Raw genomic sequence first — 17,290 nt, forward strand, 5'->3', positions numbered from 1 at the left:
AAAACACTAAAAAAAAAAAAACCCAAAGTGTACAACTCAATGGCTTTTAGTAGATTCACAGGGCTGTGCAGCCAGCACCACCATCAAGTTCAGAACATTTTTATTATCCTCGAAGGAAACCCCGTGCTTACTAGCACTCACTCCCAACTCTGCCCTAATCCCCCAAGCTCTAGGCAACCATTAATCATCTACTTTCAGTTTCGATGGGTTTGCCTACTCTGGACATTTCATATAAATGGGATCATAAGCTGCATGGTCTTTTCTGATCGGCTCCTCAAACACAGCATATTTTCAGGCGTGATGCACGTTATAGCATGTATCAGGACTTCATCCTTTCTCTTTTTTGAAATAATTTTTAAAAACTATTTATTTCTTTATTTTGAGAGACAGACAGAGAGAGAGAAGGGCAGAGAGAGAAAATCCTAAGCAGGGTCCACACCATCAGCGCAGAGCCCTGACCCAGGGCTCAAACTCACGAACGGTAAGATCATGACCTGAGCCATAATCAAGGGTCTGACGCTTAACCGACTGAGCTACCCAGGCGCCCCGGTACTTGATCCCTTCTTGCGGCTGAATAATCATCGTATGGATACAGCACGTTTTGTTTATCCCTTCATCTGTTTATGGATATGTCGGTTGTTCCCACTTTTTGGCTGTTGTGAATAATGCTAAGAAATATTCACTTGCAAGTTTCCATGTGAATGTAACTTTTCAATTCTCTGGGGTAAATACCTAGGAGTGGAATTGATGGGTCATATGGCAACTCAATTGTTAACTACCTTTCAAACCAGCCACACCATTTTACATTCCCCCCCTGCAACGTACAAGGGCTCCAATTTCTCCATATCCTCACCAACACCTGTTATGCCTTTTTTATTATGGCCATCCTAGTAGGTGTGCTGTGGTATATCTCTGTGGTTTTAATTTGCATTTCCCTGATGAATAATGATGTTGGGCATCTTTTTATGTATTTATTGGCCATTTGTACATCTTCTTTGGAGAAATGTCGACTCAGATCCTTCCTCTATATTTTAATTGGGTTGCCTTTTAATTGTTGAGTTGTAAGAGTTCTTTATTCTGGATACAAGTCCCTTATCAGATATAGGGTTTGCAAACATTTTCCCCGTTCACTCCTACAACTTATTTTAACTCTTCAAACTTAGCCTCTATAGGCAATACCTTAGGAAAGATACTGCGTTCATACAAACCCCACTCATACTTCCCCCTAGTGTGGGGCTCATTTACCTCATAGCTGCCCATTTAAAGAGAATCTGCCTCACCCATATGAAAACACTGTCAAATACAAGGCCATATATTCTTAATATATATATACATATACATATTTATACATGTATACACAAATATACATATGCATATGTATATTTTTAATGTTTATTTCTGAGAGAGACAGAGTGTGAGTGCAGGAGGGGCAGACAGAGGGAGACACAGAATCCGAAGCAGGCTCCAGGCTCTGAGCTGTCAGCACAGATCCCAATGTGGGGCTCGAACTCATGAACCACGAGGTCATGACCTGAGTTGAAGTCATACGCTTAACTCACTGAGCCATCCAGGTGCCCCATAAGGCCATATATTCTTGGGGCGCCTGGGTGGCTCAGTCGGTTAAGCATCCAACTCTTGATTTCAGCTCAGGTCAAGGTCTCACAGTTTGTGAATTCGAGCCCCACATCGGGCTCTGCACTGACAGTGGAGAGCCTGCTTGGGACTCTCTCTCCCCCTCTCTCTCTGCCTTTCCCCCGCTCGCTCGGTCTCTCTCTCAAAATAAATAAATAAACTTAAAAAAAAAAAAAAAAAAAGGAAAACCCTGCCAAATACAAGGCCATATATTCTTGTAAATGACAACGCATTCCCCAGAGCCCCAGTGCCACACCCCCACATGGGACTCTACTCTCCAGCTCTGACCTCTGACCTCAGGAGACAGACCTGAGAAAAACCAGGTAGGTGGCTGCTAGAAGCCTCAACGCGGGGAGCAGCCAGTGTCCCCTGTAAAGACAGGCTATACCCCCACCCCACGCAACAACTCCGGCCTGAAAGCAAGAAGCAAGGCCGGGGGGGGACAGAAGAGATGAGGCTGGGGATTGCTGTCGGCGGCTTTCGCACACCACACGTGCTTCTAAGTTTTCCTCTAATCCTGACTGGAGGCTCTTCTGTCAAAGTGGCAAGTGGCAAGATGAAGGCCGCTTCAAGGTGCACGCCAGGGTTTCCACGGAAGATGCCTGCCCTACTCACATGACCACCGAGCCCTGGACCCCCAGACCCTGGTGGGGAGGGAGATCCCAAAGCACAGGCTACCTGCCCCCCCTTCGATTGGGAGTGAGCTTCCCAAGGGGTAAGTGATCTCAGAACGGGTAGATTGTGCAGATACTTCTAGCTGCTGTAATCTTCTCCCGGCAGAGCCCAGCTGCTGAACTTGGGCAAAAGGCGCCCCACATTTCAAAGGCTCATTTCCCGATTTACCGAGGAACGGCCCACCCATGTCCCCCATCCTTGCCTCTCCTCCAAAGCTGGCCCTTTCTCAGAACTGCTTTTGAAAAATGTCTCTCCACCAAGGGGCTTTAAGGGGAAGAAACCATCCAAATTGAAACAGCAGCTGACGCAGGAAGACCAGCAGCTTTCGGGGGGGAAGGAAGAGTGGAAAAGGAAGCTGCATTCCGCATGCTGTCTTCGCAAAGGGTGAAAGCAAAGGGCGCTTAGATGAACACAGCCTCGAGAGCATGGCCCCGTGGGAGCCAGCCTCCGGCCTCTGGTCCTGGGCTCTTAACGCTCAATCAGCCATCTGAGCCTCGCCCAGAAAGTCACGCTGGCTCCCCCTCACCATGCATCCATTATGGACTGCCTCTGTCCCTGAATTTAGCTCCTTTTGAAAGCAGCCCTCACCACAAGCGGGGACACAGCATAGTGGTTAAATACTTGGACTCTGGAGCCAGGTTACCTGGGTTGAAATCCCAGTCATTGTGCTTCTCTTGGTCCCCTCATCTATAAAATGGGGATAAATTACGGTGTCTGTCTCCCCGAGCTGTCATGAAGGTTGAACCAGCGGGCATCAGTAAAGTGTCTGTGCCGGGACCTGTGGAACCAGCGGGCATCAGTAAAGTGTCTGTGCCGGGACCTGTTGAGCCAGTGGGCATCAGTAACGTGTCTGTGCTGGCACCTATGGAACCAGAGGGCATCGGTAAAGTGTCTGTGCCAGCACCTGTTGAACCAGCGGGCATCAGTAAAGTGTCTGTGCCGGGACCTGGTGCACAGGAAACACCACGTAAATTATTTGTTAAACAGTTGGGCAGCTACATGCTCTACTGTTACAGCCGCTGTTAGATCACTTCCAAAAATGGTAAGTGTCCCCTTTGACCTTGCAGCTCCTCTACTACAAATGTAAGAAAACAATCAGATGATTTATGTACGAGGGCACTTCCTCCAGCAGCCTCCAACTCTCGACTGTCTACACTCGAGAGTGGGGAAGAGTGAAATACATCATGTGTGATACATCATATAATAAAACGAGCAGTAAAAATGTTTACACAGAGATAATTACATGAGAAAAAGTGCTCAGACATTTAAGTACGTTCAGTTGAAAAAAAAAAAAAAGAAAAAAGGAAGCAGGACCCAAAGCACAACCCCAGTTTTGTTTCATTTTTACATATACACCAGCACATTTTCAAACCAAGTGCATGCATTTAGAAAAAAGTCTAGAGAGAAACACGCTAAAATGAGAACAGCGATTATTCTTGGGCTGTAAAGCATTGGATGTTTTAATTTTATTCTTTCTACTTTTCCGAGTGTTCCAGCCTTTCTGTAGAGAACGTGTATTATTATTAAAATCAGGAAAAAAAAATGAAATAAAGAAATGCTTTCAGAAGACTGGGCTGGTCAGGTTAGGTATGCTTAAGTAAATCTCCCAATTTTTAAATGTTGGCACTGATGGAAAAAACAAAAATTAAATATTGCAGGTCAAACACAGCCTGTAGTCCACACTGTCTGCAACCCGTGGTTTAAACTTTAAATTTTTCCATAGTGCTCAGCGTAATTTTCACTTTCCTACTGTGGCTGTCAGAAAACGGAGGCATCGGGGCACCTGGGTGGCTCAGTCAGTTAGTTGAGCGTCTGACTCTTGATTTCAGCTCAGGTCATGATCCCAGGGTCATGGAATGGAGCCCCGCGTCAGGCTCTGTGCTGAGTGTGAGGCCTGCTTGGGATTCTCTCATTCCCTCTCTCTCTCTCTGCCCCTCTCCCCTGCTCTCTCATTCCCTCTAAAAAAAGAAAGAAAGAAAGAAAGAAAGAAAGAAAGAAAGAAAGAAAGAAAGAAAGAAAATAGAGGCACCTTCGTTTATAACTAGAGTAATGCTTTACTATAGAGAAACAGCACGGAAAAGATTTAAATCCCACAAGCTTCAAAAAGAAATATTTCATGTCACTTAAATGCCCCAAGCATGCATGTAAAAGTCTCTAAAAACAAAACAAGAGCAAAGGCCCTCCTCCATCACCAAATCTGCAACTGGAAAAGAAAACAAGATCAGCTTTGGTTTTAGTTTTTTGTTACCTTTCAACTTTTCCAAACAAGGGCACTTACATTCACCCCATCCTTTGTTTCTTTTACCCAAAGCAACCTCTATCCTGAAAAAAATCTCTCCCAAATGCTTTCCAAAAAGAAAAGAAAGTAAGCAAGTTAGCCTGGGATAGGAAACTGTCAAAGCCTTTAACAAATATTTCTAATACTTCCTGGCACTCTGTCAACCCACAGATGTACCTCCCCATTCAAGGCTAAGGAGTGCTAGTTAATAAATCAGCTGTGCCTTCCTGTTACTGAAACCTTGCTTACTGTTATTTTTAAATTTTTAATGTCTTCCTTTTTGAGAGGGAGAGACAGAGCACGAGCAGGGGAGGGGCAGAGAGAGAGGGAGACGCAGAATCTGAAGCAGGCTCCAGGCTCTGAGCTGTCAGCACAGAGCCCGACACGGGGCTCGAACTCACAAACCACAGTATCATGACCTGGCTTAATGCTGAGTAGGGCGGGCCTCACGGGCACAAGACCCGTGTGGTGGCACACAGCCCCACTCTTAAGAGGCGCCCAGTTTGATGCTTTCCTGTTGCCATCTTGAAATCCTCAATAATTTTGAACAAGGGCCCGCATCATTTTCATTTTGCACGGGGCCCCACCAATTATGTAGCTGGTCCTTATGGACCGGTCCACTTACCATAGATGATTGGTACTTACTTGAGGAATAGATAAATGTAATTCAGAGATAACCCCTAAACCCTGGCTTAGAATCTATTTTTATGAAGCAAATATTGTCACAGTGGACATTCAAAGGTAAAAAAGAAGTCATCTGGAAAACCACTCCTCTGACAAATCAACTGCCAGTAATTTTTCCCAGTTCTTCACCTGTTCTTGACCACAGAAATATTCCAAATTTTACACAGTTGCAACTGTTACCAGATGACACACACTTATCCTTTTTTTTTTTAATGTTGATTTATTTTTGAAAGAGAGAGACGGAGCATGAGCAGGGGAGGGACAGAGAGAGAGGAAGACACAGAATCTAAAGCAGGCTCCAGGCTCTGAGCCATCAGCACAGAGCCCGATGCAGGGCTCGAACTCACGAGCCGTGAGATCATGACCTGAGCCAAAATTGGACGCTAAACCAACTGAGCCACCCAGGCACCTCCAATGATCCTTTTTAATAGTTGCCTCATGTTTGACTTCAAGTTAGCAGGACACAATTCGACATTTTTCTGCTGATGGACACGAATATACGCCTTAACGTATATCTTCATGAATACAAGTGTTTTTTATTTCTTTTTCTGATGGAGGCTTGTATCACCTGTGCACGGGAAAGTAATGAGGGCATTTCTGTGGCTCTACTTTGCTGTAAGGGGCTGTGTTAACTGATCCTCATCCAGTGCTGTATCCACAAACCACACTCTCACAAGCACTGAGCATTACCACATCTTTAAATTGGGTTTAACTGGTAATATAAAATGACTTTGCCAACAATTTTAAGTCTTCACTTAACCTATGTAACAAGATAAACACATAACAATCGAGGATCTAGATTCTGCCTTTTTCTTCCCATGTGTGTTTATATTGCACATCAAGTGATGGCAAACTGAAAAAGCTTGCAAAACGGGTGAGAGAGGGAACAAGGGGCCAGAATACTGTGCAAAATGGAAAAATCCATTTAGAAATGGAGAATTAGGGCCACCTGGGTGGCTCAGTCAGCTAAGTGACTGGCTCAGGTCATGATCTCACAGTTTGTGAGTTCGAGTCCAGTATCGGGCTCTGTGCTGACAGCTCAGAGCCTGGAACCTGCTTCAGATTCTGTGTCTCCCTCTCTGCCCCTCCCCAGCATATGCATGCTCCCCCCCACCTCCCCGCAAATAAACAAGCATTAAAAAAAAAGAAATGGAGAATTAGTAGTAACTAAGCGAATACATTCCTTAGTAGGCCACATTTGGCCCATAAAGTTCAATAAGCCAGATTCTCAAACTTGAAGAAGATGAAGGCTAAAAGCCACCTCCTGCCCTTTTAAGACAGGAAGCCCTCCCTGAGACCAATGAGAGAACAGAGTCCCACCCAACTAAGAAGCCATGTGGGCAGACAGCACAGTCTCTGACACTTGCGTTGTCTAAGCCCGTGGATTGGGGGTGGGAGGGTTGTTGTGCGAGCTCTGTCCTTGGAGACTTTAAAAGCACAAGAGAAATATCTGTTTCCAGCGGATTTGCTCGCAATGTTGCCACGAGGCAGGGACAAGGGTTCTGTAACGGCTCCCCCCCCACAACTCCCAGGAAGGACACCCGCAGAAAGATCCGGCTTACTATTTATGCTGCACCTGGTAGACCACCGGCCTCGTGTCATTGCTCAGGGACACCGGCTCCCAACTCAGAACCTGCTCGGCATTGTGCAGGCGAACCTTCGGGTTTCGAGGAGCAGGCAGCTGGGAAAGAGAGTCTTGAAAGGGGCAGAGAACAAGAGAAGGAGGAAGAGGGGGAGAGAGAAAGGGAGAAAGATCGATTACAAAAATATTTAAGTGCACGTCATCAAACCATTCGTATGCAACTCCGTTTCTGTCCAAGTGCAGAAATGGTATTACGTGTCTCTCTAGGCATGTCCCCTCACCCCCACCTTTGACTAAATTTGGCATCATCAACACAGTCTGTGGAAAAAAAGAGGGGGTTGGGGCTGCCTTTCTGCCTGCAGACTCCAGTTTTTTTTTTAAATGTTTTTCTTTTCTCCAATTTATTTTTGAGAGAGAGAGAGAGAGAGAGACAGATTGCGTGCATGTGTGAGCTGGGGAGGGACAGAAGGAGTGGGGACAGTGGATCCAGAGCAGGCTCTGTGCTGACAGCCAAGAGCCTGACACGGGGCTCGAACTCACGAACCGTGAGATCATGACCTGAGCTAAAGTCAGATGCTCAACCGACTGAGCCACCCAGGCCTCCCCCCGGCAGACTCCGGTTCTCTCGAACAGGTCCTGGGTGCCGGGGTCTGGCTCAACTAGAATGCTTACTCTATCTTTAATACGTATGTGTGACTGGGCAGGTTAACTTGACAGTCTGGGCCCCACTTTCTTTTTTTGGGAATAAGGGATAAATAACAGTGTAGTCCAGAAGTGAAGGCTGAATTGGGGGCCACGTGACGTGCATTAGCCCCAGACTTGCATTAGCAGCAGACGTGCATCAGGACCAAGGGTGCGTTTGGTAAACCTCCACAAACACATGCACACACTCACACACATCCACACGCACACGCCCCAAAACAGGCGTGTGAAGCCCGAAGGCACACGGAGGGGGAGACATGTCTTTTGGGGGGTGTTTTTCAAGGACCCCCGGTATCACGATCACCGAGGTATCGCTTCAAACGCAGACCCCCAGTCCACTCCCCAGACCAGGGGATCCACATTCTCAACACGCTTCCCAGCCTATTCTTATGCACAATGAAGTCTAAGGACTACAAACAGGATAATAACACCCACCCCAGGGAACGACCACCAATGCCAGGGTCCCCCTCCCGGGGGGGGGGGGTGACCTGGAAGGCACAACCTCAGCAACCCACCCCCCAGGCAGATACTTCCGCAGGACGGGGCTGGGGACCACAAGTGCGGGGAGCCTTTTCTCTTGCAAGAACAGGCGATCATGACGAGACCATCTCTGAGATGGAAAGATTAATGAGAAACGCCCAGAACGTGGAAAGCAAAGTGTGAAAAACATGCTGTTCCAGAATTCAGAGCAGGAAATTCAAACCACATGCTTTCAGTAAATGCATCCAATCTTGACGAACGGCGCCCAGCTCGCGTCTGCCGGCTCTTCTTCTGAAAGATGCGATACCAAGAGTCTGTGGCTGTTTTTGTTTACTTCCAGGATGTTCGTTGTCTCCACAGCGATGAGCTCAGGCCCAACTCCGGGCTTGAACTCATGAACTGTGAGATCATGACCTCAGCTGAAGCCGGATGCTTAACCCTCTGAGCCACCCAGGTGCCCCTAGTGTCTTTTCTTTTTTTTTTTTTAATGTGTATTTATTTTGGGGAAAGAGAGGGCGTGTGGGGGAGGGGCAGAGAGAGAGGGGGAGACAGGATCCGAAGCGGGCTCTGTGCTGACTGAGACACCCAGGCATCCCTCAAATTTGGTGTCTTAAAACAACCCAGGTGTCTCTCTTTTTTTTTTTTTTTAATTTTTTTTTTTTAACGTTTATTCATTTTTGAGACAGAGAGAGACAGAGCATGAACGGGGGAGGGTCAGAGAGAGGGAGACACAGAATCCGAAACGGGCTCCAGGCTCTGAGCTGTCAGCACAGAGCCCGACGCGGGGCTTGAACTCACGGACCGCGAGATCATGACCTGAGGCGAAGTCGGCCGCTTAACCGACTGAGCCACCCAGGCGCCCCCCAGGTGTCTCTCTTAAACAGTTCTGGAGGTCAGAAGTTTGAAACTGGTGGGTGAAAGTCAGGGTGTTCCGTGTTCCTTCTGGAAGCTCTGGGGGGAGAAATGGCTCCTTGCTTCCTCCAGCTTCTAGAAGCAGCCCACATTCTTTGGCTCTGACTCCTTCCCCCAGCAACACTGGGCCGATTCCTTCTCTTGCTGCCATCTCTGCGGTCTCACTCTTCTGCTTCCTTCTTCCACCTTTCAGCGACCCTTGTGATCACACCGGGCCCACGAAGCCCTTCAATCCGGGGTCACCTCGTGACCTCAGGACCCCTCGTCACAGGTGCAAAGTCCCTTTCGCCACATACGGTAACACAGCCGCAGGATCTGGGGCTGAGGATGTGGACATCTCGGGGGAACGTCATTCCACCCGCCACGGTGCTCGTCACCTTCCCCCCATCTCCAGGGAAGAGCCATCTCCGGGCACCCTCCCCCACCATGCCCACAATCCAGACGTTCCGCTAAGAAAGGAGGCACCGGGAAGCACAGCAAAGAGGAAGTTTCCACCCTAACTGAGGGCTGGGCCAGGAGAGAGGCTTCCCCGTAGTCGTGGAGGCTCTAGACGAGCCTTGGACTTTCTTTGATTTTCATTTTACCACGGTGGGGGAGAGGACCCGCAGGTTTGCTCTTACATTTGGGCTTCTTGGAATCCCCTGTCTCACCACATTCAGAGAAGAAAACAAATCTTAGAACCGAGGATGTCACAAGGAAGTACATCAGACTGCCCACTCATTAACAGCTGCCTCGTAACACTGCCCTCTGCAACCTCTCGGAGGGCCTCCCCTTGAACGGCCTCACCCCTGTCTCACAGGCCACATGGGGCCCTCCCTGTTCCTGGGAAACACGGGGCCTGCCCTCACCACTCCTTCTCTGGGGCTTTCTTTCCCAGCATGCCACGGCTCTCTCCCCCACTCCCTTCAGGTCTCGGTAGAGTGGTTTCCTGGACAAAACGCCTCGGGCATGGGATTCCCTGCCCCTGCCTGACCTGTCCCCATGGGGCTCTGAATGTGGTGAGACAGGGGATTCCGCCTGGGTCCTTTGTTTCCACCAGGCACTGAGGAGCATGGATTCCAAAGCTGGACTGCCCGAGTTCAAAGCCACACGCTCCTGTAGTTGTTTAGCCACTTTGTGCCTCAGCTGTCTCATCCGTTAAATGGGTACAGTACAGACTTCACAGCGTTGTTACGAGGAACGCACGGGTTAGTTTTACAGGGCTGAGGACGGAGTGAGCGCCTCGTGGTCCCTGCCTCTCCTCACTGCCAGCAGTTGATCGACAGCCTCCCCAAGGTGCGAGAGGGGGGAGCTCCAGGAAGGCCGGGTGTTGTCGGACTTGGGGACTGTTTTATCCCCACCTCCTGGAAGAGCAGGCACTCGGGACATGGGGCTTGAGTAGCCTACAGCCCAGCAGCGTGCTCTCCTTCAGAGACAACATAACCCATGTCTCGTCCTCAGCATCGCATCCCCTCGACCACCATGCAAAACTTCGGTTCCCTTTTTCCTCCCTCACCTTATGCTCGGTCTTCCCTTTTCTGTGGTCTCTGCTGTGGCCGGGAGTGGGTGGCCCACTCTGAGCCATGACTTATCTGCTTGGCTTCAAAGGGTCAGTGTATTTAGGGTCATCGCACCTGCTGTCCAGGGTGTCGGTGAAGGCTCAGGGGGAAGAGAACAGAATTTATGGACAAAGGGCTTGGGCTGGAATTCTGATCCTATCACCCACAGCCACAGACCCTGCCAGGGCCCCACCTGAGCCTCGGTTTCCTCGTGAAGAGTGAGACGGTGCTGTCTCTCCCAGACTCGTAGCGAGGGGCAAATGCAAGACCACAAGTGAAAGGCAGAGCAGACCCTAAGTATATAATTTGTAAGACGTGACTGATTCAGGCCCCGGGCTGAGAGCACCATATCCAATGGTCTGAGCCTGATGGAGGCAGAACAGCGGCCCCCAAAGATGTCTGTGTCCTGTGAATATATGAGGTTACGTGGCAAAGGGGAACTGGGGCTACAGGTGGAATTCAGGTCCCTAAACAAAAGACCCTCAAATAGGGAGATTCTCCTGAGAGATCTGGGTGGACCACAGCGGTGTTTCTCTAGAAGCTGGAGAGGGCAAGGAAGTGATTCTTCCCCCAGAACCTCCAGAAAGGAACGCACCCCTGCTGACACCTTGATTTCAGCCCAGTCAGAACCTGCATCTGACCTCCAGATAACACCCTGGTGTTGTTTTAAGGCACTGCGTTGGTGGTGATTTGTGACAACGATAGGAACTAATTCAGTCACTGCAGGTGGACATCAGGGCTTTAATGACAGCCCAGCTCCTACGAGATAAAAGCTCACAGTAATAGTAGGGGGTACAGTGCTCCCCACTCTACCTTTTCTCTCCGTGGTCTCTGGGGCAACCGCTCATAAACGACTAGTGGTAAGAAGAGATAACGCAGGTGTCACCGGTGGGAAGTGTGTCCTCTGTGCCTCACGACCACGGCCTCCTCCTGTGCCACCTTCCTGCCCCCACCCACCACCTCTGGTCCACCCTAGCTACATCCACCCAGGAGGCTTTATACATGTTGAAGAATAGGCGCTCCTGGTCTCAAAAGTATAGTTTGATCAACACACATCACACACAGATAATAAAATAAACTCTAATTAACATTAAAATTAATCATTCAATCTTGACAACCAAAGACCCTTCAGGATCTTTCTCCACGGATGCGGCATTATGACGAACATCAACGATCCTACCTCTAACACCTTGCAGGGGAGAAGAAGTCAAACAAACATTCCCTGGGGCACCTGGGTGGCTCAGTCGGGTGAGCATCTGACTCCTGATTTCGGCTCAGGTCATGATCTCAAGGTTCGACAGATGGAGCCCCACCTCGGGCTCTGTGCTGACAGCACGGAGCCTGCTTGGGAGTCTCTCTCTCTCTCTCTCTCTGCCCCTCGCCCACTCATACTCTCTCTCTCTCTCAAAATCAATAGATAAACATTTTTTAAAAACTCCCTGAATTCTCCACTCACGCTTTCTATCTCTCAAAATTAATGAATAAACATTAAAAAAAAAATTCCCTGAATCCTCAGCCATAACTGAGAAGTCGCTCTTGTTAGTCAACACCGGACATCAGCTAATTTACCCAGCCATCTGTCTCTTCCTATAAAGGATGGTTTTGTTTCCCTGAGAGTAAATGGGGCTATTACCTTCTTGAAAAGAATGGCGGAGACAATAAAGTCAGATAATGTACGTAAGACACTTACAACCTTGTCTGACCTAGAAGACTGGCCCAATACATGGCGACTACTACTATTCGTTTATAGTTTGCCTCAAAACCTGCCAGCTACTTACTTTCAACTGCTGAGACTATAAGCAGACAGGAGTTACTCAATGACGTTCATTTGCAATGCTTTTCATGTTGTTGGGCGTTTACGGTCTTTCTCGGCCGTCTCTAAGGGCATTAGAAGCTTTGGTCAATCAGCAAATCGTGGCAATGAAATTCTGTGGCACCACTCCATTTCCAATCTACTGGAAAACTAAGCAGCGCGTACAATACAAAGAGAAGCCTCAACTCCTCAACATTTAGGTAAATTACTAGGTAGTCAGTTGACTTACGGCACTTTGGTGCACTCGACTAATTTTTTATCTAAAGCAAAGGGCCACCACTTAATGCATTACTACTGAGGGGAACAAAAGACGCCACCCCCAGACTTGTCACTTTGGCATGTTGATCATTTTGAACTAAAGTCACGTAAGAAACAGTTGGTGTAATTTTAGGACATTCTGACTTTCTTTTATTCCCTGACAAGCAAGAAATAAATCTCTCCCGTATCCTTCCTATCTTCCCATACCAGGAGGGAAGGGCATCTTTATTGCTGGGGAATTCCAGGCTGAGAAGGCTGTATAAATGAACTTTGTTAACTTTGTTAATTTATTACCCCCAGTTCAAACCCCCTCGTTTTGTCAAATCTCCACAAATAATTGTTTCCCTAGCTAAGAGGTATGAAAGCTGCCTGCTTTGGTCACTTCTTTGAGTCTCGTATTTTTATAAGCTCCTGTAGGTACAAATTAAATCTGTTTTTCCCCTGTCACTGTGTCTCATGTCAACTTAATTATTAGACCAGTTGAAAAACCCAGAAGGCAAGAAAGGAAAATTTTTCCTTCCCTTACACTACAATGTAGGTCAGGTCCAATATTTCACATGTTATCTTTATAACAACTCTAAGAGATAGATATATATATAAGTCTTCCCCTTTTAAAAAATTTGTTTCCTGGGGCGCCTGGGTGGCTCAGTCGGTTGAGCGTCCGACTTCGGCTCAGGTCATGATCTCACAGCTTGTGAGTTCGAGCCCCGCGTCAGGCTCTGTGCTGACGGCTCGGAGCCTGGAGCCTGCTTCAGATTCTGTGTCTCCCTCTCTCTTCCCCGCTCATGCTCTGTCTCTCAAAAATGAATAAACGTTAAAAAAAAAATAAAAAAAAAAAATAAATAAAAAATTTGTTTCCAATACCTTCATATATTTTTTTTTCTCTGACCATAAAAACAATTCCATGATTACTGAAAGACACTTGTGAATTATAGAAAAGTATGGAAATGTTTCTATTACCCATTTACTGTATAACCACTGTTAACAGTGTCACTTTGTGCTTTGACTAACACAGAGTTTCTCTAAAACTATCCTAGTTTTTTCATAGTTTGCTATCAAAACCTTTCAGGTAGTCACAGAACAGATTAGTATCACGCGGCACCATTTTTTCAAAGGATCTACGATGAAGTTTTTCTGACGCATCCCACGGACCCAAACTCTGGTAGAATACAATGAGAGATCATTACTAGAAAGATGGGCATGGCCTCGGGCGTCGGGGCAACATCCACCTGCAAAGTTCCTATGTACTTCTCTCCACCCCTCCACCCCTGGACTCGTGGCAGACAAGTCACAAATGCCACACCGACCACCACTCCTGAGCTGTGGCACCGGTATTAAGTAACCACGGCTACCGCTTGCCCATTACCCAGCTCAGGCAATTACCAACATTTTGCCAAAGCCCATGTCCTGTCTGAAGGAAGTCCAGGGAGAGCTGCACACAGATTGCTCAACACTTGAAGCTGAGGAGGGGCGGAGTCAGGATTCAAACCCATCTGTCTGACTCTCACAGGAAAAGGGCCTTGTAGCCAGAGCTCACCCCCCTCCTGTGGGAGGCTTCTCTCATCAAGGAGTTCTGGAATTTCAGGGCCTAAGTGATGCTGGCAGAAAACAACAGCAACAACCCGAACCCACACCCCGAGCTTCACAAGGGAGGACATTTCTAAATTCTAGAGCCCCAGCCCATGATAGTCTCTCCCTGGGAAAGAACCCAGCGAAACACAAACACATAACGCATCCACACAGAATAAATCTCCTGCCTACTTCTTCCTCCCCGAGGTCTTCTTGTCTTTTAGCATTTATATTTGGCTCATAAGTATGATCACTTAGTGTCAGAGGTAGGAAGGAGGTTGGCCCAGGAACGGGGCTATCTGGATGGGAGCTGAGCTGGGATTAAAAATCTGGTTCCGTGGACTCCCCGCCGCCAACACAACTGGGGGTCCGGCCATTTCTGGGTCCTGCCCTGAGCGCCGCTCCCCCATCTATCCGACCCTGGGGCAATGACCATCTGGATCTCACACCCACAGTCAAACACACCCCAGCCACGGTAAGACTGAGTCACATCTCCAACACGGAGGTCCCGGCCTGGGGCCGGCCGCCGCCGCACGCAGCTGCAAGGAAGGAAGGCCTGCCTGGGCCCCGCTTCTAACTCGGGCCCCTGGGGAGGGCACGCCGGCCAAGGCCAGGGTGAAGGCTCTGTGGGGCCGGCAGACGCAGCCCTGTCCCAAGCCCTGGATTCCGTTGTCCTTTGTTCGCGCTGAGAAATTCGGAGACGCCGGCTGCACCGGGTTGCACGGGGCCGCGGAGCGGAGGCGGGGGAAGAGGAGCGGCAGGGCATCCAGTTTCCCGCAGGAGCGGGGTGTCTCCTGCCCGGAAAGGATGACCCGGGGCCAGGACGCCGGGAGGGACTGCCCGGAATTCCCCGCCGCCCTCCCCACACCCGCGTCGGGGCTTCGCGCAACCGCCGGTCCACTGCGGGCTCCCCGCGTACCCCCAACCCGTCAGGGCTCCCCGTGGATCGCTCACCCGCTCCGGGCACCCCGCGGACGCCCACCCAACCCGCGCTGCCCCGAGAACTCCCCCGATCGGGGGCACCCCCGCGGGCCCCCACCCACCCTGGGCTCCTCGCGGAACCCGCCCACTCGCGGCAGCGCCCCGATTGCCACCCGCCCGCGACGACGCCTCCGTCCGGCCTCGGGGGTCCCGCCGGGCCCGGCTTACCTGCGGGGGGCGCCGCGGCGCCGCGGCCGCCGAGCAGCAGCAGCAGCGACAGCAGCGACAGCGGCGACAGCGGCGGCGGCCGCATGGCCCGGGGCTCTCGCGCCGCAGGCTCGGCGGCGGCTCTGGGGGCGGCTCGGCCCCGGCGCGGGGTCCGCCGAGCCGCTCACGTCGCCGCCCGGGCGGCCATGGCGACCGCAGGGCGCCCGGGGCCCGCCCCTTCCCGAGCGGCGGCGGCGGCGGCGGCGGCGGCGGCGCGTCCCCGGCGGCAGGACAGCCCCGCTCGGCCGCCGCCGCCCAGGCCGGCCCCTCCCGGCGCCCGCGCCCCGCCCAGCCCCGCCGGCCGCGGGACTTTCCCCGCGCCCCTCCCTGCCCCACAGCACCCCCCCACCCGCGCGGTGGCCGCGACGTCCCCGCGCGCTGCTGGGACCCCGAGCCCCCGCCGGTCGCCCACCTTCCGGCGCTTGCGACCCCTCTGGGGAGACCTCCGAACCCCAAGGCCCCGGGGTGGGCCGCGTGCTGAGCCTCGCCTCCCCCTCCCCGCTCCCCACCCATGCACCCCGCCCCCACCGCCACCCCTCCCTCCCGCCCCCCACCCCCGCCCCCATTCTCTCTTCTCCTGCCGCTCCCACCTGCGTGGGGGCACGCGATTCCCCCCTTCAGTTTAAATTCTGCCTTCTGAGCCTCTAAAGTACACACTAAGTTTTCAATCCTTATTTGAAAACCGGCTTAAGGCTGTGGTGGCTGGAAACGGCCTGGGTGAAGGAAAAGTGTGGGGTTCAGGGGAACAGTGGGCACAGAGCAAGGCGGAGGGAAAGCGAGAAACGTCCCACATTTCAGGATGGTGCGTCGGTTTAGGCCCCGGTCTGGGCTGCCGAGTGTATGAGGAAGTAACTTCTCGAGCTGAGGGAGCGCAGTGGGGTGCGGCGGGGCAGGTGGGGAGGCCTACTGTCCCAGCCTGAGCCGCCCTCTGGTTCTGCCAGCTGGAAGGATCTGGGTCATCTTGGTTCTCCCACGATGGGCTTTAAACCCAGCTGAGCATGGAAGGAAAGGGGCGAAGAAAATGAGTGGGGGACATCAAGAATTAAAGAACAGCGTCACCAAGGCCCAGTTAGGAGTCTGCTGGGCTCCTTGGCCGCATAGTATTCGGCAACATAGGGCTTTACTTCGGGACTTCCTACAGTTTATTTTATTTACTTTAAGAAAAAAATTTTTTTTTAAGTAATCTCTGCACCCAACGCGGGGCTAGCATTTACAACCCCGAGATTAAGGGTCACAGGCTCCACTGACTGAGCAAGCAGGGAGCCCTCGACTTCTTGCATTTTTATTTCCTTTTTTGTAGAACTCTTGAAATTGGTCACTGTTGTGAAAATATGTCAGAAAATATCTAGCAGTTATCTGAATGATGCTTTGAGTGAGTTTCGCAAGACACAGAGACATGTTTATATGTGAACTGAAAAAAGCAGCGTGTAAATCAGAATCCCTGTCCAGGGGATGTGTTGAAATGATTGGAGGGGCCCTGGGTGGCTCAGTCTGTTAACAGACTCCAACTCTTGATTTGGGCTCAGGCCACGATCTCATGGTTCCCTAAATCGATCCCCGAGTCCGGCTCTCTCTGCCACAGCGAGGAGTCTGCTTGGGTCTCTCTCTCTCTCTCTCTCTCTCTCTCTCTCTCTCTCTCTCTCTCTCTCCCCCTTCCTCTGCTTGCTTGCATGTGCATGCATGCTCTCTCTCTCAAAATAAATAAACTTAAAAAAAATGATTGGAGGAAATATGCCAAAATACTAACATATCGTAGGTAGCAGGATTACGAATGGTAATAGTTTTCTTTTTTTATAATCCCCCCTGCAAGGGCATATTTTTCTTTTATAATCAAGAAAAAAAAATCATATTAAAGGAAGGGACAAATGTGCACCTGTCTCAGCCCAGGCCAGGGAGCACTTGTGATCTACTTGGATGTAGATGTTTTCAGAGGCAGTGACAATGGTCTTTGGGGGGGTGGGGGGTGGGGGGAGGATGGT

General features: G+C 50.4%; 1 protein-coding gene across 1 annotated transcript in view; it reads right to left on the reverse strand.

The window, feature by feature from the left end:
- IFNGR2 (interferon gamma receptor 2) overlaps positions 1-15,534 on the reverse strand; it is a 28,918-nt gene extending 13,384 nt beyond the window's left edge. The window contains exons 1-2 of the mRNA XM_053903115.1: positions 15,273-15,534; positions 6,832-6,964 (exon numbers count right to left, since the gene is read on the reverse strand). Coding sequence (XP_053759090.1) covers positions 6,832-6,964; positions 15,273-15,357 — 218 coding nt within the window. The 5' untranslated portion in view covers positions 15,358-15,534. The remainder of the gene's footprint in view (positions 1-6,831; positions 6,965-15,272) is intronic.
- Between the last annotated feature and the right edge of the window lie 1,756 nt (positions 15,535-17,290).

This window comes from Panthera pardus, unplaced genomic scaffold (assembly GCF_024362965.1).
Source record: "Panthera pardus isolate Hobbes unplaced genomic scaffold, ASM2436296v1 HiC_scaffold_16, whole genome shotgun sequence".
Lineage (NCBI taxonomy): Eukaryota > Metazoa > Chordata > Mammalia > Carnivora > Felidae > Panthera > Panthera pardus.